Source organism: Eutrigla gurnardus (genome assembly GCF_963514095.1).
Source record: "Eutrigla gurnardus genome assembly, chromosome: 5".
Taxonomy (NCBI): domain Eukaryota; kingdom Metazoa; phylum Chordata; class Actinopteri; order Perciformes; family Triglidae; genus Eutrigla; species Eutrigla gurnardus.
The window spans coordinates 30,751,006-30,776,357 of record NC_139919.1 but is presented as its reverse complement, the minus strand read 5'-3'; the positions used below and the strand labels follow the sequence as shown (position 1 = coordinate 30,776,357).

General features: G+C 46.1%; 2 protein-coding genes across 7 annotated transcripts in view; both read right to left on the bottom strand.

Moving 5' to 3' along the window:
- myot (myotilin) overlaps positions 1-9,931 on the bottom strand; it is a 25,255-nt gene extending 15,324 nt beyond the window's left edge. Inside the window, 8 exon segments of the mRNA XM_084010419.1 lie at positions 1,998-2,196; positions 2,275-2,394; positions 3,069-3,092; positions 3,232-3,373; positions 3,932-3,991; positions 4,141-4,303; positions 4,444-4,486; positions 9,806-9,931. Coding sequence (XP_083866545.1) covers positions 1,998-2,196; positions 2,275-2,394; positions 3,069-3,092; positions 3,232-3,373; positions 3,932-3,991; positions 4,141-4,303; positions 4,444-4,451 — 716 coding nt within the window. The 5' untranslated portion in view covers positions 4,452-4,486; positions 9,806-9,931.
- Positions 9,932-12,935: 3,004 nt separating this feature from the next.
- The window catches only part of LOC311014054 (mitogen-activated protein kinase kinase kinase kinase 4), a 49,480-nt gene continuing 37,063 nt past the window's right edge, over positions 12,936-25,352 (bottom strand). For all 6 annotated transcript variants that reach the window (XM_084010413.1, XM_084010417.1, XM_084010414.1 and 3 more), the window contains 13 exons: positions 25,134-25,222; positions 24,638-24,732; positions 23,541-23,625; positions 22,914-23,087; positions 22,064-22,172; positions 21,836-21,979; positions 21,611-21,754; positions 21,186-21,320; positions 20,533-20,633; positions 20,016-20,165; positions 16,334-16,493; positions 15,538-15,677; positions 12,936-15,461 (listed from right to left, as the gene is read on the bottom strand). In XM_084010413.1, the coding sequence (XP_083866539.1) occupies positions 15,378-15,461; positions 15,538-15,677; positions 16,334-16,493; positions 20,016-20,165; positions 20,533-20,633; positions 21,186-21,320; positions 21,611-21,754; positions 21,836-21,979; positions 22,064-22,172; positions 22,914-23,087; positions 23,541-23,625; positions 24,638-24,732; positions 25,134-25,222 (1,610 nt within the window). In that variant the 3' untranslated portion in view covers positions 12,936-15,377. The remainder of the gene's footprint in view (positions 15,462-15,537; positions 15,678-16,333; positions 16,494-20,015; positions 20,166-20,532; positions 20,634-21,185; positions 21,321-21,610; positions 21,755-21,835; positions 21,980-22,063; positions 22,173-22,913; positions 23,088-23,540; positions 23,626-24,637; positions 24,733-25,133; positions 25,223-25,352) is intronic.

Below are 25,352 nucleotides of genomic sequence, written 5' to 3'. Positions count from 1 at the left end.
CGCGCTCACGAGGCGGGGAGAGCGCGAGTAGACGGGGTCGCGCGGGGCCAGCTGATTGGTTCAATTTGCCAAATGCCGAGATTCGTCATCACAGCAGCATCCATGCAAAGGGCCAATAATGTCACTATGTATACACACTGTACACACGTCACACACACACACACACTATATATATATATATATATATATATATATTACCCTTGAAAGAAAGAAAGAAAGAAAGAAAGAAAGAAAGAAGAAAGAAAGAACAGAAAATAAATAAAAAAGAAAATTATGTAAGAAAGAACAAATTAAAAAACAAAGAGTGTTTGAAGAAGGAATAAAACGGATAGAAAAAGTAAGAAAGAAAAAAAGAAACCAATGTTCTTGTTTTTCTATTTAAGATGTGTACAACAGCGCCATCGTGTGGATTTAAAGAGATTAAACTGAATTTTTCCTGAAAGTTATAAATGATGGAAATAATCCCGCATTGAAACAATACAAATTAGTAAATGAATAAATTATATACGAACACTTTTAAGCCTCTTTCGTGAACTGAAATGATAAACTATGTTTCATTTAAATATTATAAACTCAATACAACTGATCATATGTATTTAGCAATTAAGTGATTGATAATAATCTAAAAATAATAAAAGGTCGTGCCTCAATGTGAGAAAAAGAGAACAATAAGAAAATGTAAGGATTTTTTTTAACTTCACAATAAGATGATTGATTAGCCAGCAGAGTATGGACTCATTAGGCTTGTTCGGGATGGTCTTGACTTGACTTGACTTGACTTATCACGCCGACGAGAGCTGCAGGTGTCTGAGGGGGCGGGCTCTAAAAGAGACGGCAGCCAAACGCCGTCAAGTCAGACAACAAAGTCAACGTGACTATGGTGCTCACGCGATAGAACACAGCAGCAAACCAAAGAGGATATATATATATATATATATATATATATATATATTACACACACACACACACATACATATATACATAAATACACACACACACACACGCAAGGCAACATGTGGAAGGCATTCTTTTTTCCAGTATATTTGTATTATCATTCTATGTTTGTATTAGGCTGCACGGTGGTGTAGTGGTTAGCACTCTCGCCTCACAGCAAGAGGGTCCCGGGTTCGATCCCCGGGTCGGCCCGGGTTCCTTCTGTGTGGAGTTTGCATGTTCTCCCCGTGTAAGCGTGGGTTCTCTCCGGGTTCTCCGGCTTCCTCCCACAGTCCAAAGACATGCAGGATGGGGATAGGTAAATTGGTGACTCTAAATTGCCCGTAGGTGTGAATGTGAGCGTGAATGGTTGTTTGTCTCTACATGTCGGCCCTGCGATAGACTGGTGTCCTGTCCAGGGTGTACCCTGCCTTCGCCCAATGACAGCTGGGATCGGCTCCAGCCCCCCCGCGACCCTGAATACTGGATAAGCGGTAGAAAATGGATGGATGGATGGATGTTTGTATTAACCAGACCTCACATATAATAGGCCGACTCACAACACAATGCACGGAACTTTAGATCAAGCCATGAGATCAATGCGACCAAAATAAAAAGTATAATTTCACCACAAGGTGGCCGCCGAGTGCGGACCTGAACACACGTCATTGAACTTTTAACCAATGAGAACCATTCCGCTGTAGCGGAGGTGTGGACAAGCCGGTTGCAGCCACCGTTCACCGCGCTGCCAAGCGCCGCAAGAAGCGGCTCTTAAAAACTTGTTCCCGCGATGTTTTGGGTCACGTGATATGGTCGCGACCCTGTGACGTGTTTGCAGTCGGCTGCTAAGTCGGACACAATTCTAGCCATCATGCATCGCTTTCAACCCACAATCCATCACGTTAGGTAGCGCGCTGCAGGCGGCTACATCAAGTCGAATTCGCCTATTATCACACATAACGAACGGCACCACAGAAGAAGATGCACATTTATGGTTTACAGACTTCTATACAACCAGAGAGGAGTCGCCCCCTGGTGGCCAGCATGGAGAACCATCTACTCACTCTGCAACAGGCATGTAGTCCTCTACCGGGCTGTCCGGCCACTCCGGAGGAGGAGGGAGGTTCATGGCGTCTGGCAGGAAGTCCTCGCTGCTCCGTCTGAAGGAGGAAGTGTCCTGTTGGAACGCGGCCTCCGTTTCCTGTCGGGGAGAAACCACTTCCTGCTGACGGACGGCCTCCACCTCCAGCTGCTCCTCCAGGTCTGCATGAACATAAGGGGTCCCGGATCATGTCTTATTGTTTCAGAATGATGTGGTGATAGAGTTGGTGCAGATCTAACCTGTGTAAACGTCCAGCAGAGCCGAGCAGGAGACGGTGCCGAAGCCGTTCAGGGCCACGCATTTAAAGAGGCCGGAGTCCTCCGGGAAGGCCTCTGTGATCACCAGCGTGCACAGCTCCTCTGCAGAGGAGAACACCGGGACACGACAGGGAGTCACTCTTTTATATACGTTCTCCTTTCTGGTTCATACTCGTATCTTATCTTCCTACTAGAACATCTTTACATGCTTTCATTTAGTTTTTTTCCCATCAGGATTTGCTGCAGCTCCCCCCCCCCACCCCCTCCGAAGAGGAAGAAGAAGAAGAAGAAGAAGAAGAAGAAGAAGAAGAAGAAGAAGAAGAAGAAGAAGAAGAAGAAGAAGAAGAAGAAGAAGAAATTTTAAACTATTCTCAAGCTGTTCCTCCTCTCTTCCACAAGGAGGCGCTGGTGGAACAAGTTACATCAACAGTCCACATACGACAGATTTATTTGCAGAAATAATCTCACAAGTAGTTTGTTACATGAAAAATGCTGTTAAAAACGCTGATGCAGCTATTTTTCATCCCTCAATTATAAAATATGAAACCATGAACCAGGACCGGATCTTTGACCTGGTGAACCCTCTGTGACTCGGATCCACATCGAACCTCCATCACACATGTGACTTCATGGACGTGAGATTTCACGCTGGATTCGTGTCATTACAGAGATTATTCGGGTATCTAAGAGATCAAGGAGTGTCCAGAATTTCAAGCAATTTGGAGAAAAGTAAGAAGAACTAAAACCCGTTTCTTCAGAAGCCTCTGAGAACTCACCGGGCACCGATGCAGAACTGGCCTCTGGAAACAAGCAGAGAGACAAAAAGCTTTTATTTTGAAAGAATATAAAAATCCACCTGCTTGGAGATCTGTTGTGACGCTGAAGGGAGGTCATTCTGAGGTCATGTGACCCCGGCCCAACAAACAAACACACACTCACTCTTGCGAAGTATCCTGAAATCGTCCGAGTCCAGTACTTGTTCGTCCTCGCGGTACCACATGACCTGCAGGGGCGGAGTCCCCCTCAGCCTGCACTCCAGGACCACCAGCTGACCCTTCACCGTGGAGACATCATGGAGGCACTGAGGAGGAGGAGGGACATGGACTATATGTGAGACACGGACCTGTCAATCAGCAGGTAAGCCCCGCCCCCTAAAGCATCCCCTGCTTTCTGGTCTGGTGGACTCTAAATGGACCATAATGTACTAAATGAACATCATGCTGGATTGAAGAAGACTTGAAACTAGAGATTGAGACCATAAACTCATGTTTACAATGTTTACTGAGATAATACATCAAGAGAGAAGTAGGACCATTTTCTCATAGACTTCTATACAACCAGAGAGGAGTCGCCCCCTGGTGGCCAGCAGAGAGAAGTAGGACCATTTTCTCATAGACTTCTATACAACCAGAGAGGAGTCGCCCCCTGGTGGCCAGCAGAGAGAAGTAGGACCATTTTCTCATAGACTTCTATACAACCAGAGAGGAGTCGCCCCCTGGTGGCCAGCAGAGAGAAGTAGCTGCTGTGTAAACGTAAACGAGGAAGAGGACGGTGTGATGGGGAAATAAATGAAAGCATGTGAACATGTTCTAGTAGGAACCGGAGGAGGAGAAAGGAGATCCTCTTTAAGGTGTTTTACCTTCACAAAGGTCGGGGCGACTCCGGTCCCTGAGTTCTGGTTGGAGACGGGACTCTGAGTCTGGAAACAGAAGATTACTTGATTTTCATAATAAATCATTTAACATTTCAACAGTAAGGTCACACTAAATCACACTTTACAATCAGATTGTTTCATCATATTCCTGATGGTGTCGGGCTGAAGAGGTGGCTGATGGGAGACGTAGTTACCCTCTGAGGGCTGACACACAGCGGCTGCACCAGGCTGGAGTGTCTCTGAGCGAGGACGGAGGAGGAGGAGGAGGAGGAGGCCACGCCTCGGCAGGAGGAGGAGGAGGAGGAGGAGGAGATGGTCAGGGACATGCTGCTGGTCTTCTTCTGCACCTGCTGGACGCTGGGATTATATCAGATTATATCAGATTATATCAGATTAGCATTCTTTATACACTGGAGTATTCTTCACCTCACTTAGTAATTTATTCACTCAATATATCGCCTTTTATCATCTATGATGATTATGATTGTGTTACTTACTGAGCCATGTTTCAGTGGTCCAGGAGGCAGCGAGGTCGTCTCTCTACAAACACAGGACACAAGTTAGTGATGGAAGAGGACGTCGTCATGGTAACGTAACCCATCGCTACGCCCACTACGTTTTTGAAGCCCCGAGTTCAGCATATTGGCCGTCGCTATCTTGGATATGTTTGCAAGCAGTAGAAGGAAGTGACCATATTTGGACTGTGGAGGAGCGACGGGTGGATCTGATGAACACAAGCAGCAGACCAGCACCCTTACTGGATCTGGATTCATGTGGATTCTGGTGTGACGCTGCTAACAAAGTTAGCTTCGTGATTCAAGGTTCAACTTTACAGCTAACTGCTTGACAGCGAACCGTTCAAATCTAAACCTGGACCTGAACCTTCTGGATGCTTTTTCATCCCACATGGTCTCCACGCGTTCAGGGAATCATTTCACACCCCGAAGACCCCCCAGACCTCCCCAGACCCCCTGCTGGTCCCTGTAGACCCCAGAGAAGGAGCTGACGGAGGAGGTGAAGGTTCAGGTTTCCGGGCTAAAATAAACTCGGCCTCCTCCGGAGACCAGCAGAGACTCTCTGAGCTGAGACAGATCTGTGTCTCCATGAAGAAGACGTAGATGGAAACCTTCACTTTACACCACATCCACTACACCCAACTCATCAACCACACCCACCTTATCCACCACATCCACCACATCCACTACACCCAACTCATCAACCACACCCACCTTATCCACCACATCCATCTCATCCACCACATCCACCACATCCACCACATCCACCACATCTACCTTATCTACCACACCCATCACATCCACCACATCTACCTGATCCACCACATCCACTACACCCAACTCATCAACCGCACCCACCACATCCACCACATCTACCACATCCACCACACCCACCACATCCACCTGATCTACCACACCCACCACATCCACCACACCCACCTTATCCACCACATCCACCACATCCACCACACCCACCACACCACACCCACCACATCCACCACACCCACCACATCTACCTGATCCACCACATCCACCACATCTACCACATCTACCACATCTACCACATCCACCACATCTACCTGATCCACCACATCCACCACATCTACCACACCCATCACATCCACCACATCTACCTGATCCACCACATCCACCACATCTACCTGATCCACCACATCCACCACATCCACCACACCCACCACATCTACCTGATCCACCACATCCATCACATCTACCTGATCCACCACATCCACCACACCCACCACATCTACCTGATCCACCACATCCACCACATCTACCTGATCCACCACATCCACCACATCTACCTGATCCACCACATCCACCACATCTACCTGATCCACCACATCCACCACATCTACCTGATCCACCACATCCACCACATCTACCTGATCCACCACATCCACCACATCCACCACATCCACCACATCCACCACACCCACCACATATACCTGATCCACCACATCCACCACATCTACCTGATCCACCACATCTACCACATCCACCACATCCACCACATCCACCACACCCACCTTATCCACCACATCCACCACATCCACCTTATCCACCACATCCACCACATCCACCACACCCACCTTATCCACCACATCCACCACACCTATCTACCACACCCACCACATCCACCACATCCACCTTATCCACCTTATCCACCACATCCACCACATCTACCTGATCCACCACATCCACCACATCTACCTGATCCACCACATCCACCACATCCACCACATCCACCACATCTACCACATCCACCACATCTACCTGATCCACCACATCCACCACATCCACCTTATCCACCACATCCACCACATCCACCACATCCACCACATCCACCTTATCCACCACATCCACCACATCCACCAGATCCACCTTATCCACCACACCCACCACATCCACCACATCCACCTTATCCACCACATCCACCACATCCACCACATCTACCTGATCCACCACATCCACCACATCTACCTGATCCACCACATCCACCACACCTATCTACCACACCCACCACATCCACCACATCCACCACATCCACCACATCTACCACATCCACCACACCCACCTTATCCACCTTATCCACCACATCCACCACATCCACCACATCCACCTTATCCACCACATCCACCACATCCACCACATCCACCACATCCACCTTATCCACCACATCCACCACATCCACCACATCTACCTGATCCACCACATCCACCACATCTACCTGATCCACCACATCCACCACATCCACCACATCTACCTGATCCACCACATCCACCACATCTACCTGATCCACCACATCCACCACATCCACCACATCCACCACATCTACCTTATCCACCACATCCACCACATCCACCTTATCCACCACATCTACCTGATCCACCACATCCACCACATCCACCTTATCCACCACATCCACCACATCCACCTTATCCACCACATCCACCACATCCACCTTATCCACCACATCCACCACATCCACCACATCCACCACATCTACCACATCCACCACATCCACCTTATCCACCACATCCACCACATCCACCTTATCCACCACATCCACCACATCCACCACATCTACCACATCCACCACATCCACCTTATCCACCACATCCACCTTATCCACCACATCCACCACATCCACCTTATCCACCACATCCACCACATCCACCTTATCCACCACATCCACCACATCCACCTTATCCACCACATCCACCACATCCACCACATCTACCTGATCCACCACATCCACCACATCCACCTTATCCACCACATCCACCTTATCCACCACATCCACCACATCCACCTTATCCACCACATCCACCACATCCACCTTATCCACCACATCCACCACATCCACCACATCTACCTGATCCACCACATCCACCACATCTACCTGATCCACCACATCCACCACATCCACCACATCTACCTGATCCACCACATCCACCACATCCACCTTATCCACCACATCCACCACATCCACCTTATCCACCACATCCACCACATCCTACATAATAACAATTAAAATGCAAAACAATAGAGAAGAAAAGAGATTCAGACTGATGGTGAAAATAGTGGAAAATAAGAAAATATCAAAGATCTCTCATATTTATTATGGCTCCAAAAACAATAGATCCTATATTTCCCATAATGCAACATGATAGTGTCTTACAATAGACACTCCCTAATGAACAGCCGTGTGTTTTAGAGTGGGCTGAATTACATATTTTATGACATAATAGCTATTACATGATGTCATGGATGCACATTTACCTCAGAAATATAATCAGAATGAATTGACAGTTAATTGATAATGAATTGAATTGAATCAATTGATAAATTGATAATTAATTCCGATGTGGATGGTTTTAATTGAACCAGATCTGAAAACAACATATCCCCATATTAATAAATCAGTCTAAGCCCACTGGGGTCCTGTTGGGGGGACCGGAGAGAGTCCACTAGAGTCCCCGACTGACCCAGTAAACTCCACTAGTGACCTTGAGTCATTTGAGATCTTCATCCATCATTGAAGATACACATTGTACCAACAGATTTACACCACACATCCACAGCGACACCAGGTTCATATCCGGTTACGGAAGCTCAATGGTGACGATATAATCTGACTAGACTACTTTTAGACCTGGATCCAGATCCAGTCCCGCCTCTCTGCTGTTGTTTACGTGTCTGATCGTCGGCAGTTAAAAGTGGAACATTCAGGATTTTAATCAGGCATTTCCACCTCTGATACACAACTCTGTTTTCATGCGTCATGGTAGATGTTTATCCCCCGGGACACCGATCATCATCCGACCCGTTCTGCCGCTGAACTTCCTCTCACATTCACAGGTGTTTATTGGTGTTGCCGAGGGCAACGCCAGGAGAGACACTAACGTGTTCAGAATCCGGTAGAAAGACGGAGGAAAAACACTGCAAGCTGTTTATGTATCAGCTGTTGCCATAGAAACGGCCTCTTCCCTGCAATCCCATATTAACGGTTATTATTATGCACTAAATAAAGATGAGCTGTCCTGAATGACAGATCACAGCGGTAGAGCTTTCCAGAGACACCTACCCACAATGCACCTTGTTAAAGTTAAGCAAACCACCTACTGTGTAATTCTAGACCTGCACACAACGCCACGGATCCCCCCCCCCCCCCAGCTGTGGACGGATTTAGCTCGGCGGCGGTCGTTCCAGCAGCAGAGTTGGACGAGTGCCGCCATCATTGCATAAGTCATATGTAGACTCTTCTTTGATTGACAGGCGACAAAATCTATGGAGATCAATAAAAATCTGCATCGGTTTGCACCCGGCGGCCAAACAACATTCAACATTAAAAACCTGAATAATCTGAACAAACATGTTTCATTCAACCAGATAAGTAACAGTAAGAGAAACAACTAAATCTCAAATATAACTGCGTGGTTGAATCAAGGGAAGGTTTCAGTGAAAGAACTTTAAAAACGTCTTTGTACATAAAACTTAAATGTCATGGTTGAAAATTAAATTTAACCAACGTTTTGAGATTAATGTCGGTGGTGAAATAAAGAGGTTTCACTTTAATCTGCCGGCAGAGACACAAATAGCGACGTCCAACAACAACAACAACAACAACAACACAGAGCTAGTTTTGCAGGAATTTGTCTTAAAAAGTCAAATATAATAAAATACAAATGAAAAGGTTTTTCTTTTTTAAATCTGGTGACGCTTTAGATGAAAGGGTTCTTTAGGATTCATCATCTGGAAACCATGAACGATGTAGCGATCGGGTAGATGATGGGATACTTTCATCAGTATTGATCTCTCCTGGAGATCAAACAGACGTGTGGAGATCCATCCAGCTAAAACAACAACATGTCGACATGCTGTTGTTAAGGGTTCATCCTCTGGGGAGCAGGAACCTCGTCAGTGGGACTCCTCCCCCACGTTTATGTTTTATTACTCTCCATTTCTCCCCCGACTCAACTTGTCTGCTGCTGGGACAGATTTAGCCCCGGCCGGGGTCACATGACCTCCCGTCCACCAATCAGGCCTCAGCGTCCGGACACGGCGTCATGCAGGCATGCCAGGCCTGCACCCCCCCCCCCCGGTATGTCTGGTGTTGCCTCACCCTGCTGGATATATAACTCTCACACTTTAATTTCCACTTCTACCCTAGAAACGGATGTAACAGATTAACAGACAGATAGAGATTAGAGATTATAGACATATAGATGACAGACAGAGAAGATCAATAGGTCAACACATTGATACGGGTATCTATCCTTCATACGTCTCCACACACAGTTGAGCGGAGAACAGGACTCACCTGTCAGCTGACTCCCAGCAGGATTAAACAAACTCAATCAGCGTTTTTGATCCGACGGGAAGCGTGAACGATCCAAACGTCTGTGAGCGTCACGGCTCGGTCGCTGCTCCTCTGAGCTGACACACACATCCACACACCCACAGGGGTGAGAGAGTGTGTGTGTGTGTGTTGAGGGGGGTCGAGGTGGTGGACTGGGGTGAGGAGGGAATCCGAGGCTCGGGGGGGGGGGGGCAGTAAGGAGGCTCTAAATCAGAGTTGGTCACTGGTGACGGGAGTGAAGCTGGATTCTACTCACAGAAAACACATTCAACCTCCAGAACATTTCACAAGACGACAATGTGGCTGACGTGATGCAACTGGTGCCAGGGGGTCTTCGGGAGTGGGGGGGGGGGGGACACATGAGCCGAGACCTCCGAGGATGACAGGGACTTTCTTTTAATCCGAAACACAAATCTCAACCATCAAGTCCAGCGAGAACAGCGTTTCAGAAGAACCTCGCTTCCATATCTGCTTTCTGGTCTGGTGGACTCTAAATGGACCTGTCAATCAGCAGGTAAGCCCCGCCCCCTAAAGCATCCCCTGCTTTCTGGTCTGGTGGACTCTAAATGGACCATAATGTACTAAATGAACATCATGCTGGATTGAAGAAGACTTGAAACTAGAGATTGAGACCATAAACTCATGTTTACAATGTTTACTGAGATAATACATCAAGAGAGAAGTAGGACCATTTTCTCATAGACTTCTATACAACCAGAGAGGAGTCGCCCCCTGGTGGCCAGCAGAGAGAAGTAGGACCATTTTCTCATAGACTTCTATACAACCAGAGAGGAGTCGCCCCCTGGTGGCCAGCAGAGAGAAGTAGGACCATTTTCTCATAGACTTCTATACAACCAGAGAGGAGTCGCCCCCTGGTGGCCAGCAGAGAGAAGTAGGACCATTTTCTCATAGACTTCTATACAACCAGAGAGGAGTCGCCCCCTGGTGGCCAGCAGAGAGAAGTAGGACCATTTTCTCATAGACTTCTATACAACCAGAGAGGAGTCGCCCCCTGGTGGCCAGCAGAGAGAAGTAGGACCATTTTCTCATAGACTTCTATACAATCAGAGAGGAGTCGCCCCCTGGTGGCCAGCAGGGAGAATGACAGTTTAAAGGCACTTCAGCTTCGGCTTCCCTTTTCAATGATCAGTCTCTAAGGTCTTGATGTTCATCCATCAGTTTGAATGTTACTTTGTGGACAAAAGGGTAATTATTATTATGTAATGTTTGTAATCAGAATGATAGGAGCGGCTGGAAGAGAGATCATAAAGAAATAAAAAAAATAAAAAACGTCTGCTGGTGTTTGAACAACAAGGTGAAATAAAGCTGCTGTGGGTCGTGAGGCTCTTTAGAGTAAACAACAACAACAACAACAGCTTGTCACCACTTATATTTATTGTTGTCTCACTGTCTTTTGCTTCTTTACATGGAAACACAGGTTAGTGTGGGAGGTTACAGTATAGATGCATCCAACATAAAGGTCCAGTGCAAACAAATAAGTATGCTAAAGCAATGAAATGGTTAAGGGGAATATATATTCTTCATATCTTCATATCATATTTGGTATCTTTACAATTTACACAAACACAAACGACATATTGCCCTTTTTTCTAAGAGTTGGGCAACTTCATTGACATTTTATTATCCTGGTCGTTATAATAGCAAACCGCGATATTAATGGAGATACTCATCAATAAGGATAAACGTCCAGTTGATCGTGGGTTCATTTTACTATCAGGATAACCGCGAATATCGTGACGAGTGATTTTAGAAAGCTGTTTATCTCGTTATCGTGGTGGAGACGTGAAAAATAGATCCTGATTTAAAAATACAAGATAAATATATCTATATAAAAATATTATTTTACTTTATTCATGCAGGGTGCCCTTATGATTTATCATCATTAAATTACAGAATTAGAGTTTCTTTAAAATGATTCCAGTATGTTTTGGAGCCATTTTAAGCATATTTTGTTGATTATCAGGATAATATGGTGATATGACGTTTCCATGATGACTTAAATGTCACTAAAACATCTGGAATCACTTTACATTTTGATTGAGTCACAGATAGCAAACATCTTTTTGTTTGTTGTTGTTGTGAAAAACAATAAAATGATGGAAAATAAGATGATCATGAATCATAAGGTCTTGCAGTATAAATGAATGAATACATGTTCCACGTCTCTACCACGATAGTGAGCTACACAGTCACTTGTGACGATATTTTCTCAATTATCCTGATTATGTAAATTCACCATGATCAACTTATCGTATCGTCCCGTCAGATTAGAAGTGATAAACGTTTGGGAAATATCTCGTTAACAGACGATAATAGTGCAGCTTGTATCACCGTTCACAGTTAGAGCCGTCAGGAAGATCTAAACGCTCTCCTTCACCTCCTCTTCCTCCTCCTCTTCATCAGAACCAAAGTCTCAAACTCAACACTCATGTGCAGTTTGGCGCCACCTGCTGCAGCTCAAATACATTTGCTGCCGTTTTCTTGAACCAAGCTTTTTATTGTTAAGAGATACGACAGCGTATTAGGGTTGCTGTAGGAAAGAAATATATAATAATACAAATTTGAAGCCAGATCCGTGTTCCCTCTATCGATCCACCGCTGACTTCCTGTCCCAATACCTCGCTGACCGACTTCCTGTCGACTTCCTGCTCTCTGAACAGCTGTTCCCGTCCACATCTCACCCTCCCACTCAAACACTTTCTCTAGAAACGACTCGGCTCCATTGATTCCTCTTATTAGTGATCTTTTAAACACGACCTTCATCCCTTCAGAGAGGAAAGATTCCACCAGTGAAGGAAGTGACCATATATGGACTGTGGAGGAGCGACGGGTGGATCTGAACATCACACAGACACAATGCAAGACTTACAAAAACAAAAAAAACGTTAAAATTTCCACATGTACGACGTTTTCGAGTGCTGAGAATGTGTTCGCTACGAAACGGCGGGTGAAATATAGTCGCATCACATTTTATCTTCCGTTGGAAACTGAACGCAGCTAAGCAACCGTGTACGAAGAGAAAAAAGCATTTTGTTGCCGCTAACCAAACCTCTCTACTCGTGTAGCCATATTTTAGCGAGCATGTTAGCGAAAAATGTTAGCCCAGGTTAGCCCATTAAGATTATTTCATGCTCCTGTTTTTTTTTCAACACGCCATCGCCATGACAACCAGCCATCCAGTATGGCGTTTCTCCACTTCAACGAAATGTCGGAAATCTGCTAACAACGTAGCAAGCGAGACAGTAATGATCAGAAAAAGTTCATTTTTCCAGTTTAGAATATTCTCACAGAACCAGCTGTAATATTTCAAGTCCGTAATAAAAAACTATCACTGAATATAAAACATTTGGCACATTTCGACAGCGTCAACATTCAAGAGTAAATATATAATAAAGAGGATAACGTAAATGTTGAGCACAAATATAGAGAATAAACGGATTAATGAAGACAAAACTGCAAATTCACATTCGAAGGTAAAACCAATTATTTCATGTTAGCTATTAAACATACGAACACGAGCGACATTTGTGTACATTTTGTTGATCTCTGATGTTTCGGTCTCCTGAAAACACGGATTCTCTCTCCAACTCAATCAGCTGTGATTTGTTAATTCTCCAGGGATCTAATCGATCAAAGCCTGTTTTCTTTGGTTTGTTGTGTCAGTGATCCCAGGTCTGCCGCGATGACATATATGTAGATATATTTATATCTATATACACACATGTATACACGCTCAGCTGTACAAAACCCAAGAAATACTTTTGAGCCGGTTACTGTGGAGTTGTTTTGTATCCTGCTCATAATTATTATGGAATAATAAAACGAAGATATACTTGCTTTTAATCACGTGAATGCATGACATCAGCCTCGTTTGTCCTGTAATATGCATTATAACCACTGGGAGCAGTGGCGAGCTCGTCAAGCATCGAGCTCGTGTGGTGATGCAACAAAATTGGAGGTCAGAAATACAATTTTAGAAGTCGATGTGTAGCAAGGACGCTTCATTTGAGCTGACGTAGCAATTTTAACAGTAATTACTTTGGTGGTGTTGTGCCCGGTCTGATCCCTGTGGTGCGCCCTCTAGAGGTTGTCTACGCGTCACGTAGTTCAAAAGCAAGTATGATGGACCCTGAAGACCAGCAGGAACTGGTCCAGAGGAGACTCAAACTGGGATCTAGAGCTGCTGGATTAAGACTCAAATCAAAAGAGATGATTTGGAAACTGATTTGAGGTCAGATGGAATAGAGTGATAACAAGGAAGACCTGACGACTCGTCCAAACTAAATCAAGCCTGACTTGTTCTTTTCTAACGAGGTTCAGGTGGACGTTTACAGCGATGGATTCAGGTTGGAACGGGACGATATGTTGGTTTAATGTCACGATATTACCCTGAAAATCATCCAAATATGTTTTAAACCGACTGGAATCACTTCAACTCACAGCTTTTATTTTATTATCCTGTTCATGGAAACTCTGTGTGATTGTTCTTAAACAGAACTGGTGGATGGATGATGTTTGGGCGGTAAACTGACTTCCTGTCCCTCTAAGTAACCGCCAACGAGAAGCTCCTCCTTCCCTAATATTACACGTGATAATAAAACACTGTCTGATAACACGATGTGGAAGCAGCAGTGGCTGGTTGCTAGGCGACAGTAGAGACAAAGGTAACGGAAAAAATAAATCCTCTGTGAACCAGACCGTCTCTTTTCGGAGACCGCTTAGTTCGACTTTGCAGTCTTTGAAGGATGCAGCCGACGTAGACTCCAAACGTAGACCAACCTGGACCCCGAATGTCGACATGGACCGTGTCCTCTGAAGGATGTTACTTAATTGGTTTGGAAATTGATGATAGAAATCATCAACATGAAAAGCAGTAATAAGAAAAAGTGGAATGACAGAGTTCTTGGTCCAGGTCTTGGGAATGCCCAGAAGACTTCCCTGGAGAAGATGAAGGACCAAGTTTCCTCCCTTTAACACGTGTTGCTTCCACGAAGACGAACCAGCTGAGCGCCGGAGGACGTGGTCCTCCTCCAGTCCGAGATCGGAGGAAGTGGAAACAGTGATCCTCCGCCGCCAGGCATCGTTATATAAATAACTGATAAACACATAACTAGTAACTGATACGACGGAGAATCAAAAACAGAAGAGATGTGAGCTGAACGTGGATCCGGATCCGGAGACCAGATGTCCATAAGAAGTCGCCAGTTTGGATAAAAACGAAACACAAAAGGAGTCTGGACTCTCTTCACGGTTTCCCCGGCGATGGTTACTCCCAGTAACCGTGGAGTCTGTTTCTGCTCGTTGTACCGTTTAACGCCGGCGTGGGCGGTGAGGTGGCGGCGGGTTCAGAGATGCCGCTGTGATGAACTCAGCTGTGAATCCACGGACACTTTAAATGGAGACGAGACAGAGCGACGCTTCCAGGAATATGTCGTTGATCTTTGAACCGCTGCCTCGGAATATATAAAAACCCAGAACAACGAAGCTGATCCCAGAGCAGCAGGTCCAGATGTTACCAGTTGAAGAGCGAGTTCTGTCCCAGGGTCATGAAGTAGATCTGACTGCTGCCCCCCGACTGCACCGAGGCGAAGAAGACCTGCAACGGGACGAGACACTTACAGGATGTTGCAGAAAGCAGGAAGACGTTTAAAAGTGAAGACTGGATCTGGTACCTTGTCGTTCCTTTCACACAGGAACTTGAGTTTCTGGGCCTTTTTATGCATGAAGACTCCCTCCAGGTTCCCAGTGTTGGCCGATCTCAGCTCGATGGCCTTCTCTCCCCAACCCATCACCTGGTTTGACTGCAGGTAGGCTGGAGGGGGGGAGACAGAGAATCACTACCTTCTTACTTTTAGTCCACCGTGTCCCAGAATCTGGTTCAGGAGAGTCAGAAAGAGAGTTGGGACAAAAGACGAGAGTTGGGACAAAGGACGAGAGTCGGGTCGAAGGACGAGAGTCGGGACGAAGGACGAGAGTCGGGACGAAGGACGAGAGTCAGGACGAAGGACGAGAGTCAGGACGAAGGACGGGAGTCGGAATGAGAGTCGGGATGAGGTCAGGACGAAGGACGAGAGTCAGGACGAAGGACGAGAGTCAGGACGAAGGACGAGAGTCAGGACGAAGGACGAGAGTCAGGACGAAGGACGGGAGTCAGGAGGAAGGACGAGAGTCGGGACGAAGGACGGGAGTCAGGACGAAGGACGGAAGTAGGGATGAGGTCAGGACGAAGGACGAGAGTCAGGACGAAGGACGAGAGTCAGGACGAAGGACGGGAGTAGGGATGAGGTCAGGACGAAGGACGAGAGTCAGGACGAAGGACGAGAGTCAGGATGAGGTCAGGATGAAGGATGAGAGTCGGGACGAAGGACGGGAGTCAGGACAAGGACGAGAGTCGGGACGAAGGACGAGAGTCAGGATGAAGGACGAGAGTCAGGATGAGAGTCCGTCGGTACGCGTGATGGAACGTACCGACGGACGCCGGCATCTCGCCCCACTGCAGCACCGTGTCCTTGGTGATGCGTCCGTAGGTGTCGATGTAGACGCCCTCGTCCTCGTAGCAGACCAGCACCTCGGTCCCAGCGCTGTTGGGCAGGATGATGATGGCGTGTGGACGGATGGAGCCCTGGATCTACAACACAAACACACAATATTCACAAGAAACGTAGGAATAAAGTCAATACCAATGTTTGTCCATATCTAAACAGCATCCTGCCAGCTGGGTGACGATGCCTTCACACCAAACACAAACCAGCAGATATGAATTTGAATTCTCCTGCTGCTAATTCATTATCCATAAAAACTTGTCGAGTCTCTTGTCTCCATGGAAACAACCAGCCTGTTTTCCCTGCTCCCACTAAAGTTAGGTAGCGTTACCGGAGTGTGAGCCACGACGATCCGGAGCATCAGGACCGGCATCCACAGACGCAGCGCGATCTTGATCCTCTGACGGGGAATCAGCATCGCGGCGCAGCTCGCAGGCGGCCGCGGAGGACGTTCGGACGCCTGCACTTCTTTACGTGGGCGAGCGACGCGATGCCAGCGGCTTTTATGTGTGTGTGTGTGTGTGTGTGTGTGTGTGGAAAGATGAGCATGCAAGAAGAGTACGGATCCGACTACGAAGTCCTCAAGAGTTCTCAGAGAAAAGTGGACCAGAGTGTGATGGAGGTCTGGCTTTGAGTGAGCCGTTCAACAGCATCTGTTACTGAGTGAGAGAGAGAGAGAGTTTTAAAGCTCTGTGGGAGAGGAGAGGGAGCGTGGGAGGAAGCCGGAGAGATGGGATGACATCATGGCGGTGTCGTAGTCGGAGTGTGTGAAGTTCATAAAGCAGATCGGCGAGGAGGAAACCAGGTCAGGAGAAAGGAGGACAAGGTATTTCTGGATCCCCGTGTAGAAAGTAGATCACGGTCGAGGCTGATGGGAGATGTGTGTGTGGAGGTGAGAACCAGGTGTAGATCACAGCCAGTCCCCTGATCCAGTCTCTGGTCTACATACTGCAGTAGATCCTCACTCCAAACTGGTGTCAGTGTGACTATGAGTCACCAGATCCTGCAGCAGGATCTACATGCCCACGCTAAAGACAAGACCTGCTCAATTTCTAATTGTCCCGGCGGTGGGCGATGCGTTCACATTTAAAGGCACAGACTCATTTCACACAAACATCTCTGGGGATGAAAACACTCGTCAGTCGTTATTACTGTAGAAGGGTTGAGTCCAGGCCCGGTTCCAGAACAGAATGCCTTGGGGTGCATCTGAGATTACAGAGGGTGCACCAGTACTATACTAAAACCAGCTACCCAGCTTCAGTTCAGACTTCGCTTTTATACACACAGGCCTCTCTACCATAGACAAGCACTTCTGCGTAGTTCTACTGACATGTTGGGACAACAAACATTTACTGTGCTTAAAAGATGGTATCAGGGTGCGCGCATTTTGCACACGACACACGACGCGGCCGGCCACCGGCCGCCGAAGGCTAATCACAGCAGCGCTGATATAGAGCGACAACATTGCGACCTCGAGCGTGATATTACTTTATACAACAGTTATATTTCGTAAAATGTACTGTTAATAATAATAATAATTGACAATAGATTGTGATTTGTTTGTTTATTTAATCATATAAACGGATGAAATTGCTTCCGCCAACAAAAATAGATCCCCACTGAGCGGACTGTTGCCAAGCAACATATAAACAAAACACCATACATAAATGCGGAGTGATTTTGACAGTTTGGTGAACAGTCAGAGTGATGTTGGAAGCTCATATCTCAACGGTATTTAATGGAAATTGTCACAAGTTTAACTACAATTTGTTTTGTGAGCAAGTATTTTATTATTTTTATCATATTTCTAAAAATGAAAATCTTTTTTTTTTTTTTTAATTGAGGGTGCAAACTATTTTTTTGGGGGTGCAATGCATGCTTATGCACCCCCGTAGAACCGGGCCTGGTTGAGTCTCCAAACCCCAAGGAAGTGACCATATTTGGACTGTGGAGGAGCGACGGGTGGATCTGATTAACCCCGAGCAGCACCCTTACTGGATCTGGATCCATGTGGTAGCGACCTGTCAATCAGCAGGTAAGCCCCGCCCCCTAAAGCCTCCCCTGCTTTCTGGTCTGGTGGACTCTAAATTGACCTGTCAATCAGCAGGTAAGCCCCGCCCCCTAAAGCATCCCCTGCTTTCTGGTCTGGTGGACTCTAAATGGACCATAATGTACTAAATGAACATCATGCTGGATTGAAGAAGACTTGAAACTAGAGATTGAGACCATAAACTCATGTTTACAATGTTTACTGAGATAATACATCAAGAGAGAAGTAGGACCATTTTCTCATAGACTTCTATACAACCAGAGAGGAGTCGCCCCCTGGTGGCCAGCAGAGAGAAGTAGGACCATTTTCTCATAGACTTCTATACAACCAGAGAGGAGTCGCCCCCTGGTGGCCAGCAGAGAGAAGTAGGACCATTTTCTCATAGACTTCTATACAACCAAAGAGGAGTCGCCCCCTGGTGGCCAGCAGAGAGAAGTAGGACAATTTTCTCATGGACTTCTATACAACCAGAGAGGAGTCGCCCCCTGGTGGCCAGCAGAGAGAAGTAGGACCATTTTCTCATAGACTTCTATACAACCAGAGAGGAGTTGCCCCCTGGTGGCCAGCAGAGAGAAGTAGGACCATTTTCTCATAGACTTCTATACAACCAGAGAGGAGTCGCCCCCTGGTGGCCAGCAGAGAGAAGTAGGACCATTTTCTCATAGACTTCTATACAACCAGAGAGGAGTCGCCCCCTGGTGGCCAGCAGGGAGAATGCCAGGTTAAGGCGCTTCAGCCTTGGCTTCACTTTCTGGAACCGTCAGGAGGTTGGTGCCGGTACAACGTAATATGATTATGGACTGTTGTTGTTTTTTAAACTCCATAATATCCGAATCGACCCCCACAGACCGCGTACCCGTCGGGCTCCATGTGAAACCCAGACTTCTTTAAATACATCTCTAGAGCTTTAAGCGAGAGACGGTAAAGACGAGAAGAAGAAGATGTAGGAGGAAATAAAAACAGAGAAAAGTGTTTGATGGCTACAGAACAAGTGGGAGGAGAGATGAGGAGGAAAACCGGAGAGCAATGAGTGACATGTGAGTGGGAGGAGGAGGAGGAGGAGAGGTGCATCCTGGGAGATGGAGAGGAGTGAGGTGATGTGGTTGAATAGAGAGACAACAGCTGATGACAAGAAAGTAAGTCTCTACATCTCTAAATATTTAGCTTTTTACTAAAAATATGTTTTCCTATGGAAGCCCAGAGAGTCCATTAGAGAAATATATCTGGTGATCCATTTTCAAAGATAGAAATGGTTTTCTCTCAAGGTTGAAAAAAAAGTTTTCCTTTTTCCACAGATCTTAACTTCTTCCTCCATGTGTTCACGGATGGAAAATAATGAAAATGTTTTTCAACTGTTCTTCCACCTGCTGATCTCAGATCAGAACTAAAATGTATGAATAAACGCAAATGTCGCCGTCGAACCTTCGCTTTGCGTTTGGCGTGAAGACTGTAAGATCATCTTCAGACAGGCAGACAGACAGACAGTGAGACAGGCAGACAGACAGTCAGTGGGACAGACAGACAGTCAGTGAGACAGGCAGACAGACAGGACTCTCACGTGTGTGGGCAGGTAGAGGTCGTAAGGCGTTCCTGAGTCGACGTCGATGGCGTGGAAACCGGACAAGGAGCCGTAGATGACCTTTAACCTCTGACCTTCCTCCACCGTCAGGTCGACGCTCAGCGGCCTTTGAGGCAGAGCCCTGAATGACTGGGGAGACAAACAAAGACGATGACATCATCACCTTGAATAAAGCGTGTGTGTGTTTCCATGGAGACGCTGCAGAACGATGACTCGGTAAATCCTCACACACACATGCATGTTGTATATTTCTGTCCTCCCAGGAGACCGAGGGCTAAACCACGTGGAACAGAAACCAGCTCAGGCCACCAAGGACAGAAAGAAATGGGACGCGGCCGACAATCTGAGTGTCACGTCCCATTTAGATGAGGACGCTAACGAGGTCTGACCACCAATCAAGGACTCAGGAGGATCTAGTTTCTCCTTCTCTGGTTCAGACTAGTATTATGGGTTCCTACTAGAACGTTCTAAAAACACTTCATTTCCCATCAGGCACCTTGAAAGCCATGAACTTGTGGTAGGGTTTGGGGGCCCAGGCGTAGACCTCCACGGCGTTCTTCAGCCCGATCACCAGGAACTTGATCTTGTCGTAGCGCACTGAGGAACCGGGACGAGAAAACATCATTATTAACATTATTACTATTATTACAGAATAAACTTCTCTCTCTCTCTCTCTCTCTCGCTCTCTCTCTCTCTCATGTATATATATATACTGTATATATACTGTATATATATATATATATATATATATATATATACACACGTTATATATCATTGGCTGGAACAATTTAAAGAAAGGGATTTTTAATCTCAATATTCCTGGTGAAATGAATCAAATATAAAATTGCGTATAATATATGAAGCTGTTCCTCCGGGTCTGCAGGATCTAAACTTGGACGTGTCCTGGTTCGGGTCTGCAGGATCTAAACCTGGACGTGTCCTGGTTCGGGGTCTGCAGGATCTAAACTTGGACGTGTCCTGGTTCGGGGTCTGCAGGATCTAAACCTGGACGTGTCCTGGTTCAGGGTCTGCAGGATCTAAACCTGGACGTGTCCTGGTTCAGGGTCTGCAGGATCTAAACCTGGACGTGTCCTGGTTCGGGTCTGTAGGATCTCAACCTGGACGTGTCCTGGTTCAGGGTCTACTCACCCACTTTGTAGTGGACGCAGCCCTCCAGGTCCCCTACCGAGGTCCAGCCCTGTCTCTTCTCCACCTCGGGCTCGTTGTGGAGGATCTTATTCCTCAACCAGGACAGGTAGTACAGACGCAGCTTGTTCTTCTTCCCTGCAGACAACACATATTAAACACTAATACTATTGTTCATAATAATAATGAAGCCCCTTGGTGATGCTTCACATGAGATGCAGGAAGAATCCTGAATGAGGACCTGCTGCTGTTCTTCAAGCCTCCGGAAACCGAGGAGTTCAAGTATCAGCAACAAAGTACTATTACTACTGTTATATCAGTGGGACATATAATAATAATAAGTTATCCAATGATCTCATCAGATCAGAGATCTTCAACAGAACATGAATCCAGCCATAATAAGCCAACATGAAGTCTGAAGAATGAACCTGAGATGGTGATGAGGACGTTCAGGCCCTCCAGCACGTCCATCTGCTGGAAGCGGCGGCGGCTGATGAGCGAGTAGACCTTCCCCTGACCGCTGCGGTCCAGCAGCCACAGCCCGTTCTCCGTGCCCACCAACAGGTTCACACCTGCAGGACCCACAACGGGACTCAGACCCAGAACCACCTGCTGAACCAGCACAGTACCACGCAGACAGAAGGACTACGAACCCCAGAGTCCGGCACACAGAACCTCCGTGTTGAACTTCTTCTTGTACTTGCGGATCTCCGGCGTGTCGCTCTGCGGCCGGATGTTGGTCGGGTTCACGTTGACCACGGAGCCCTTCCTGTGGTTCTGCTCGCCCTTACTGCCCACTAGAGGAGGGGAGGGGGAATGCATGTAGAGGGGCTTCCTGTACTCAGATGCATGAAGGTGTGTTGTGAGGGTGGAAGTCTCACCGGGGCTCTGCGGCGGCGATGACATGGGGATCAACCGTGGGTCGATGAAGGACAGGAAGGAGGAAGAGGAGGATGAGGAGGTGTTCTTACCAGTCGGGCTGCTGACGGCCTGATGAAGGAGAACACTTTACTCCTCCACATCACAACACCTGGATTCATTCCACCTCTCTGACTTTATTACTACACGTGCACTCATTCATCTAAACTGAGCCAACAGCTCCCTCTGGTGGGCCAATGTGACTAATGCAGCTCCTCCTGTGATACTGTGGATCTGATGCTTTTCTTCTTTGGATCTCGGGGGTAAATTCATTTATATTAAAGACATGTCTGTGATTTATGCTGGTCATTAATCTATTTCTATTGATTCATCTTTTTTTATTGGGTGCCTTAACTGTTAAAGTAAGAATCATGGTTAATGAGCAACTGTTGAATGGTTATGTATATATATATAACCATTCAACAGTTGCTCATATATATATATATACATATACATATACATATAGGTAGGTAGGTAGGTAGGTATATATAATTTTTATTTTATTATTATTATTTTTAATATTTTTTTCATTTGTTTGTTAAAATAAAAAGGAAATTATGTAAATATGTTGTGCTGTAAAGTGTACTCCAATTTCGATTTCAATACAAATATGACTGAAAAAATAAATAAATAAAATAAACGAAACATTTTTTACTTCATGCATGTTTCTTTGTTTTCCTTTCGGTACTTAAAACGAAGCGTGAAGTTTCAGTCCTTCTTTCAATCTGATCAATCAGATTAATAAAATGTATCTGATTAACCATATTAATCAGATTGATCATATTAATCTGATTAATCAGATTAATTACTCACATGCAGGTCCTGGTCTGTGGGGGATTGAGGGGATCGAGGGGATCGAGGGGCCGTGGGCGACTGCGAGTAGTTGAGTTCACACGTCCGCTGCTGCTGGCCCAGTGCATTGTGGGTGGGACTGGAGGAGGAGGTTTTCTGCAGGAGGTCTGGCAGCATGTAGGCGTCGTCTGAGATCTGGGGGTCACGATCAAGGAGGGGGGTCAAACTGTCTACCTATTGTTTATTCATTTATCTACGTACTTCACTGAAGTGTTGTCTGCTGATTGTTGTACATTATGTGTAAATAAAAGGTGTTTCTTCCTTTTGTTTAAACATTCTGACCAACAATTAATTTAATTGAATAAAGTGTGGAACCGTGGGATCTGAGATAGTTCATCGGGAGATAAATGATCTATTGAGAGTATTTAATGCTGCATTAATCACATTCCGTTGGCATCATGGGTCATTCTAAAGTGGATTTGGTTAAATGAGGAGCCATGGATCTGTCATCTTCATGCAGAGTTGTGTGTCCTCCTGATGGATATAATCCTGAAATAAGTCTCATCAGCGAGCTGCTTCCATCGTCTACACTCCAACAGGACGATCTGGCGCCCTCTAGCTGTCAAACGCTGGTGATGCATGACTGACCTGGTTGAGGTTGTGGTGAGGCTGCAGCACGATGCCATCAGGGATTCCTCGGAAGTATCTCCCCTTCCCGTTGGACAGGCCGGACCTGAGTCACAGACAGACAGACAGGCAGACAGGCAGACAGACAGACAGGCAGACAGACAGACAGGCAGACAGACAGACAGGCAGACAGACAGACAGACAGACAGACAGACAGACAGACAGACAGACAGACAGACAGACAGACAGGCAGACAGACTGCATTTATTAGTCAGGAACCGGATTCATGCATACTGGAGATTCAAGACCTTTCCAAGCACTTCCAGGTGCATTTCCATGCTTTTCCAGCCCCTTCCAGCTGTGGTAAACTCCATATTTGTATCAATCCAATGGTCAGTATTCAGTCTACTTATTCTGTCACTTGTTCATCACATTAAATGAGATGTTATTGTCCTCTAAACAACCAACATGATGTTTGGAGACAGCTTTTTACAGAAGGACCACAAATGAAAGGAAAACTAATTCCACTAACAGATCCACAGAAATATAATCACCAACTATTTTCATCATCTGTTCATCATCAAAAGGCATTTTTCATAAAGAAATGTCAGAAAATGCTGTTTTCAGTCCCTCAAATATGGAGATCTTCTTTCCTCTGTTCTATCATAGATGTCATCACATACAACACACATTTCAAGACCTTTATTTTACATCCAAGCACTTCTCAACCTTGAAAACACCACGCTAAAATGTTTTCAAGGGTTTCCAGCACCCGTACCGACCCTGAAGTAAACACAGTAATAATAACATCTAAAGGGACGTTTGTAGGAATGTTCTCGTCTCAGCTTCACATTCAAGGTTCATAACTTTACACTGAAGACTTTAAGGTTCAACGTCGTTCAGCTTCTCAGTAAAGAAAAATTCTCAGTAAAACGATTATCATCATTGTTGGTTTCACAACTGGAGTTGTAAATGTCTCAACATCAGGCTGCGTTTCAAAATCGTGCTGTTTGGAAACACAACGTCTCAACTGTGACTTCCTGCCACCGACGCCATGTTGCCTTATTGGGAACCACAGAAGCATGCAGCAGTTATAACAGCGGTGATGAAGATCTCACCTGCCCCGCTCCTCGTCGTCGCTGCTGCCGACCTCGTCGCTGGATGAAGAGTAGTCTGTGGCCTTGTTGAGCCGGACCAGAGCCGTTCGGACCGCCTGCAGGACGACAACAACGTCAGATTCCTGTTTTTCTAGTCTGTCGCCCACTAAAGGTGCTTCATTCTACACATCAACGTTCATTCACACACACATTCACACCAGGGTCAAAGGTCAGATCCCCCCACTTTCACTGACTACAGAGCTGAATCTCCAGGACCTAGAATGAACACTTTGTTTTACAGCCACAGTATTTGAAACCTGTTCATTTGTGAGATTTTAGTGCTAAACTTTAAGTTTTCACTCCTGAAAATACCCAGTAAATAAAAATACAGCACAGGAAATATTACATTTTGATAAATGGCATCTAAAATCTAAACATGCTAAACTAAGTCCCTGATATTCCAGACTTGGCAAAAAGAAAATGATGAAAATCCTTTGTGAAACATAGTTTGATGTACTTGTGTTTGTGTGCCGGTGATGTGGTCTTGTGTTCTCCTGTGTGGCTGCAGACGGTGCTGAAGGAGAGGACTCTCCATCTGGAAGAACCCTAAACACACACACACACACACTGATCAGTCACGTTACAGCAGCAGCAGTTCTGTCTGAGAATAATAATAAACCAGCCAACCCCGACAGGATTAGCGTTAGCGGTGGGAGCTACGATCACCGTGGACAAA